The sequence below is a fragment of the Ichthyophthirius multifiliis genome (genome assembly GCF_000220395.1).
Source record: "Ichthyophthirius multifiliis unplaced genomic scaffold scaff_1120509250288, whole genome shotgun sequence".
In the NCBI taxonomy this organism is placed as follows: domain Eukaryota; phylum Ciliophora; class Oligohymenophorea; order Hymenostomatida; genus Ichthyophthirius; species Ichthyophthirius multifiliis.
Window position 1 is genome coordinate 43818 of NW_004086894.1, and position 8027 is coordinate 51844.

The 8027-nt window shown below is 16.0% G+C and overlaps 1 protein-coding gene across 1 annotated transcript, besides 9 other annotated features; it reads left to right on the forward strand. All coding sequences in view use genetic code 6, as the record gives it.

The window, feature by feature from the left end:
* Positions 1–1601: 1601 nt before the first annotated feature.
* Positions 1602–1642: a microsatellite.
* Positions 1602–1643: a microsatellite.
* A 602-nt stretch (positions 1644–2245) lies between these two features.
* Positions 2246–2302: a microsatellite.
* Positions 2303–2566: 264 nt separating this feature from the next.
* Positions 2567–2646: a microsatellite.
* Positions 2611–2677: a microsatellite.
* A 234-nt stretch (positions 2678–2911) lies between these two features.
* Positions 2912–2975: a microsatellite.
* A 1062-nt stretch (positions 2976–4037) lies between these two features.
* On the forward strand, positions 4038–4838 carry IMG5_063010 (serine threonine protein kinase, putative; the record flags this gene model as incomplete). Its single annotated transcript, XM_004036984.1, has 2 exons — positions 4038–4098; positions 4259–4838. Coding segments are annotated over 2 exons (641 nt in total), but the record flags the coding sequence as incomplete, so codon positions are not given.
* Positions 4194–4241: a microsatellite.
* A 225-nt stretch (positions 4839–5063) lies between the features above and the next one.
* Positions 5064–5111: a microsatellite.
* A 504-nt stretch (positions 5112–5615) lies between these two features.
* Positions 5616–5694: a microsatellite.
* Positions 5695–8027: the final 2333 nt, after the last annotated feature.

The following is an 8027-nucleotide window of genomic DNA, read 5'->3' on the forward strand; positions in this document are numbered from 1 at the left end:
ATTTTTTGTTACTTAGTATATATATTACCTTTTTTAATAATAGCAATTTATTTTATTTTTATATCAATATTTAAACTTTGTTTATCTTTTTTTAATAAGCAATAATAATTAATTTAATGATAAAATGCTATATTTATTAATTTATATGCAAAAAAATTGAATAATAAAATACTTATATTTACTTTTTTATATAACTATTCATATTTGATCAATTTATATATACTTTAAATTTTATAGAAAGACCTAGAAATATTATAAAATAATAATCTTTCTAGTTATTTAAAAATAAAAAACATTAAAAATCATAATAAATATAAAAAATCTATATATTTTTTTAATTATATAAAAATCATTTAATTAAAGCATATAAATATTAAATTTATTATTATTAAATGATATTCTATTTGTAATAACTTAATAATTACAATAAATTTCAGAAAATAAAATTTTTTCATTATTTTTATATTAAATTATAATAATTTTTTATTTATCTTTAAATAAAATAATTTTAATAAATTAAAATATTAAAAGTAAACATATATTTTTATAATAAAAAATAAAAATATAAGCATTAAAATTAATAATAATATAAAAATTATTACATATAATTAGAATAGAAATATATACTTTAATAAAGATGACCTTATTCTTATAAAAATATTTAAAATTAAATATATAAAAATGGTCTTATATACTAAGGTGATTATAAAAAAGAAAGATCAACAGATATTTTTAAAGAAAAAGAAATTTCTAATTTACTTATATTATATAAAGACTAAAAAGCTAATAATTATTAAGAGCTTTTATTTTATAAAAAATTGACTTAAGATTCTTTTTAAAATAAAAAAATGAGCATGCAGGAATAGGTATAAATAAAAAACTATAAACTTATTCACCTAATGCAAAAAAATATCTATTACCGGAAATAAAATTTAAATAGAATTTATTTATTATAGTAAAAATATATAAATAAGAGAAAGAAACAAATAAAATATAAAATAATTAAAAATTATTTATGACAATTAATTTTAAATAATAAAATGTAAAAAAATAACATATTTCTTATACAAATATAAAAATAATATCTTATTTTAATAAATTAGATAGATGAAATATAATTAAATAATTTTATTTAATTTAACAAAATAAAAATATTTTGTATATTTTATTTTATTTTAAATTTTTTTAATTAAGATATGTTATTAAATAAATAAAAAATACTAATATATATACATATAATAAGAAAATTAAAATTAAAATATAAATTAAATTTTTTTTTTTTTAATATTTCATTATAGAATTTATCTTATTGTTTTACTTATTTACAACAAAATAACATTAAAATAATTTTGTATTATTATACTTTTTTAAATAAAAATAGCGAAATAGTTAATATAATAATGTAAATAAGAATAAATAAATATATATTGATCGAAAAAATTAAATACGAAAATAATAATTAATAAATTTAATATAAATAATAAAAACTGAATATTTATATATCATTACAAATTAATTTTTAATAAATAATAATTTTATATTGTATTTTTTTTATATACTAAATTTTAATATTTGATATCATATAATTAATTTATTTCGAATTTATTTTTCTATATAATAATTTTATTTTTTATATTATAATATTGCTTTTTTAATAAACTAATTAATTTAATGCAACTACATAATACAAATTAATTTATACTATATATATAATTAATTTTATGCAAAATTCTTAGACATTTAAATTAATTGTTATTTATCCGAAATACTTTTGCAAAATATAGCTTATTGCACAGAATTTTATAATTTATTTATATTATTGTTTTCTAATTTTTTTTGATTATTTTTAAGTTTATAATTTATTTTTACATTAAATATTTTAAAAGAAATATAAATTATATTTAAAATATCCAAAATAAATAAATATATTTTTATGTGTAAAATAAAATATATTTCACAACTTACAAATAAAACGAAAATTTAGATTACGATTCTATTGACAAAATTAGTAAATAAAATATAAATAAAATTAATAATAATTTTTAAACTAAAAATGGCGACACTAATACATTATATAAAAATAAAAAATGAATATTTAAATATAAATATAAATAAATTTTGTAATATTATATATAGAATTATATATATAATGACTAAAATAATATTTTAACAGATTAAATTATATAGAAAGATAAATATTTAAAATGCAATAATTCATTATTTAGATATAAATATATTGATTTTTTAAAATATGATTTAATAAAAATATAAATTAAGATATAAAAAAAATAAAAAAAATATACAAATATTTATTAATCTCAGTACTTATATAAAAAATATAACAAAATTTATTAACTAGTTTTTTTTTATAAATTATTTTTTAAAATGTTTAATTACAAAAAAATAGATTACTTATATAAAATTCTTAAAATAAAATATAATTACTTTTAATGTATATTATAATACATATTAAAAATAAATTTTAAATGCTAATAAAGAAAATATTTTATTTTTTATATAGATATAATATAAAAATGATTAATGATAATAAGATAAAAAATTTGATAAAATAAATATTTAAAAGACAATATTTTAAAAATATAAATAAAAATATATATTTAAATATATATATATATATATATATATATATATTTATATATATATATATATTATATATTAATAATATTTTTTTTTTTTTTTTTTTATCGACATATATTTTTAAATAAATATTTGCTATTATATATAAATTAATATTTTTATTATTTTTATTAAAAAAAAAATTATTTTTATAAATAAATATATGTAATCTGAATCGATTACTAGAAATTTAAATAAAAGAAAATCTAAATTTTTAATTGAATAATAAAATTAAGGTTTGTATTTAATAACTTAAAATTTTATCTAATTTTCATTATAAATATAATATTAAATTAGATTTTTAATAAAATACTAATATAAGTTTATATTATAATATTTAGCATCCAATATCTAATATCGAACAATCTTCTTAAAATTCTCTAGATTATGAAAAAAATATAAAAGGCATTGAGATAATAAATAATCTTTAAATAGAACTATTAAATAACATATAAAAAGATATTGTAAAAATTTAAATATTTAGTTAATATTTTATCTATTTTTACTTAAAAAAAAGCATAATTAGATTGAATAATTTGTGAATAAATAATTTAATTTAAAATAAAATAAAACATAAGTAATATTAGATCCTCATACATTAATGCTAACAGTTTTTTTTTATTTTGTTTATTTTTCCATTAAATAAATAATAAAAAAAGGAGATATTTAATGATGATAATTAACAATAAAAACTATTTAAAATAGTCAAAACAATATAAAAATTAAAGTCTATAATTTAAAAATAAAAACAAGTCGAAGATATAGTAAAGAAAATAAAAAATTTAAATATTTTAAAAATAAAAAGATAATATTTACAAATGAATTAATTAGAGATTTAATTTTTAAAAATTTATAATGAAATTTATAGTTTATACGATAATGAAAATACTATAGATTCCTCATATTAAAATACATATATATATTTAAAAGGTGAAAAAGTATATTATTTTTTGATATATTTTTACCAAGAATTAAGTTAATCAGAACAATTATTAAAGCATCAACCTATTAATAACAATGAGTCATTTCAATGTATATTGAAATGTAAAAATTATATAGGCTAATATATCATATAAGATGATAATATATTTAAACTAAGCATAGAATATATAAATATATACTTTAACTTATTCATTAACATATAATAATATTTAGATAAAATACTTGAAAAGGAAAATAAAGTATATAATCTATATAATTTAATTGAAATAAAAAAAGCCATGGATAAACTCCAAAATATAAAACCCATATATGAAATTTAAATAGATTTAAATGTAGCTCCTTAAGAAGCTACTACTTCTATTTCTTCTTCAAAAAATAAAATTTTTAGGTTTCAAGAAAAATCATTGAGTAAAATGCATATATAGTTATAATAATAAGAAATTGATTATTAAAAAGAAATGGAAATGATAGAAGAAAGTGAAGAAGATGATTTAGATGAAAAATAAGATAAATCTTAAAGTAAAAATTTAATGAATTAAAACATTTTAGATGATAAGAAAAAATTTTAATTAGAAATAGAATATTTAAAATATGGTATTAAAAATATAAAATCAATATATATATATATATATATATATATATATATATATATATTATATATAATAATTTATATTTTTAGGAAATATACCTTGGGATTTAAAAACAATACGTTCAGAAGGAAAGTTAGGGAGTGGAGGACAGGGAACTGTTTTTAGAGCTTTTGATCCAAAAAAAGAAAGATAGATAGCCTTAAAATTTACAAATCTACCTTTTTATTGGTAATAATAAGAAGAATAATATTTAAGAGAAATTTAAATACAATCATATATGACTAGTGTTGGCGTAAAAAATATACTAGAGGTAGATAAATAGGTTTATATATATCAAGATAAATATGGGCAATAGTAAATTTATTTAATTAGTTTAATGGAATTAGGAGTTGGCTCATTAGATGATTTATTCAAAATTTGTTTAAATGAGAAAAAAATACTTGCAGAAGATGATATTTTTCATATTTTTTTCCAAATTCTAGAAAGTTTAGACGGACTACATAAATAACATTACGCACATAAAGATATAAAACCTTAAAATATAATATATTCGATAAAAGATAAAAGATGGAAATTAGCTGATTTCGGTTGTGTGGAAAAATTCGATCCCGAAAATTAATTTTAAATGCATTCAGTTACAGGAACTCCTTCATATATGAGTCCGGAATTGTATTATTTATATTCTTAATAATAAGACAAGGGTGTTTATAATTTAATTGCTAATGATTATTTCAGTTTAGGAGTTAGTATAATGAAAATTAGGGAATGTAAAAGAATAGATAGAAATATGTTGAATTAATTAATTATTATAAATGAAGAAAACCAGGATAATAGATTGAGTTAGCTTTTGTAAATTTTATTAAACTAAGATTAATTTCAAAGAAGTCTTTTAAATAAAAAGAATATTGTAAGTATTTTTTAAAATGAATATTAGAAATATTTAATTACAAAAGATTATGAATAATTTAATTATTTGGAAAATATTTTTAAATATAATGAAAACGAATAAGATATTTTAAATATTCAATAAAAACAAGAATGTGCTAAAACTTATTTAAATATAAATCTGAGGGAAAAATGTCTTTTTTATTTCGAAGAAACACTCAAAGATTAATAATTTAATAGTCTTGATTTATTAGAATAAAAGATTGTATTTAATGAATATGCTTAGGCTTTATTTTATTTCGGAGAATATGAAAAATCATTAGAAATTTATGAAAAAAGCCTAAAAATTAGTAATTTATAATAAGAAGGGAAATTAAAAACTGAATATATTATAAATGACTTTAAAAATATAGGATAAGTACTTTTTAATTAAGGAAAATATGATATGGCTTTATAAAAATATCTTATTGTATTAGATTAAATATCAATTTAAAATTAAGAAAATAGAAATTCTCATAAACAAATTTATTTTAATAATTACCATTCTTAATATATATAAGAATAATAATAAGATAATATATAATAATAAGATAACATATAATAATAAGATAATATATAATAATAAGACAATATATAATAAAATTAATTATTTTAATAAATAATAGATGAATGGTACTAAAATAATAATACAAATACCATATGTAACGAAAATAATAATAAATAATATTAACTAAATATCTAAATATCTTAAAAAATAGTCAATAATGAATAATTAGAGGAGTAAATAGAATTATATAATTAAAAAAATGAATAATTAACAATATCTTCTAACGAAAAAAGTTTGGTAAACATATCATAAAGTTAAAATACATTAAATGCCCGATAATCAATATCAATTTAAGAGGAAGAAAAGAAAAGTACAATAAATACTAATGTCCAAAAATAAATATTAACATAAGAAGAGGAAAATAAAAATATAATAAATACTCCTTTATTAGCTGCCAGTAATACTATAAAACTAACATAAAAAAAGGGCTAATTTGATGCTTTAACGAAAAAATAAACAACTGACTATTTATTATTGTCTATATAAAATGATAGTAGTGGATTAAAAATATAGAACATCTCATAAGAAAATCAGAATAAATTAGCCTAAATAAAAACTCTAATTGGTTAATGCTTAAATAAACTAGGACATTATGAACAAGCTTTAAATTATTACTCAGAAGCTCTTAAAATTACGGAAAAAAATTTAGGATAAAATGACATTCAAGTGGCTTTTATATTAGATCAAATTGGTGAAACTTAAATGGCAAATGGACATTATTAATAATCTTATGGTTAATTTAAAAGATCTTTTAATATAAAAAGGAAAGAATATGGAAAGAATCATATCGAAGTTGCATAAACTATAAATTTTATGGGAAAAGTTTTAGAAAAACTCTGCCAATACGAAAAATCAGCTGACTATTATGAAAAAGCGATGAGAATTTATGAATAATAATACGGAAAAAACCACATTAAAACAGCTTAAATTATGCATAATTTAGGTAGTGTAAAAAGAACAGAAGGAGATTATAAAAAAGCCTTAGAAATATTTAATTAAGTACTTTTTATTATGGAATAAAACTATGAAAATGATCATATTGAAATCGGAAATATATACCATGATATAGCTAATGTATTCCGAAATCAAGAAAATCATGAAAAAAGTCTAGAATATTTTTTAAAAGCAGAAAGTATTAAAAAAAATTATTATGAAGATAAACATGTTGAAGTTTCAACTACATAATAATATATTGGTAAATATATATATAAATATATAAATATGAAGAGAACATAAATAAATATTTATATATAGAATTTATTTATCATTTATATATATATTATGCATTTTAGGAATTATATATAGGAAGTTAGAAAAATTTGATTTTGCATAGCAATATTTTGAAAACGCATTAATTTCTACGGAATAACATTTCGGAAAAGAACACATTGAAGTTGTTAAGCTTTAATAGGAAATAGCTGTTTTAATGTAATTATAAGGTAAAGATTTATAAGCTAAAGAAAAGCTAGAATTTGTCTTAAATAGTCGTATTTCTTAATATGGGAAATACCATATTAAAACCGCTAATACTATTTCTAATTTAGCCACAGTAGAGTTAGATTTAGGAAATTATCTAGTCTCTTTAGAGTATAATATGCAGACTTTATTAACCAGGAAAAGTCATTTTGGAGATAAACATCTAAAAGTAGCCAATAATTATGTCAATATAGGCTTTTTATAGATTATTTTAGGCTTTTATGAAGAGGCTTGTGATTCTATAGTTGAAGCAGGCAAAATATATGAAGATGACAAGTAGAATAATAAGAGTAAAATTGCTTAGTTGAGTTTTTATAAAATATAACTCTTTTAGAAAATCTTTATCTTTTAGTTTTCTGAATAGGAAATTTAAAAATGTTTATGTGTTTTTAAATAAGATTCAATTTTTTACGCTAAATGTTTGATTTTATTTGTTGAATTTTATCTTTTTTAGAATGATTGTTTTCTATTTTAAAAAAATAATGATAATATAAAAGACATATGTGTATAGTATTTAGATTAAAGTATATAAATTCTACTCAAATATGTATGTTAAGAACATTATTCATATGCCTAAGCTATTGAGTTGAAAGGTTTAGTTATCTAGGACACTGATTTAGCTGAAAAAGCGTTAGAAATTAAAAAAAAAAGGTTTCAAGAAAACCATATTGAAATTTTAAATTCTAAACTGATTTTATGCTATATTTAATTTTATAAATAAAAAAGTGAGTTTTTTTAGGAAAATATATAGGTTTTGGAAAAAATAAAATAGGATAAAATTGAGTTTTACGGAAATAATGAAAATCATATTTAGTTATATTAAGTTAATTAATTATTATTTTAATATACAGGAAATGAATTATATAAATAATAAGTAGATCATATAATTA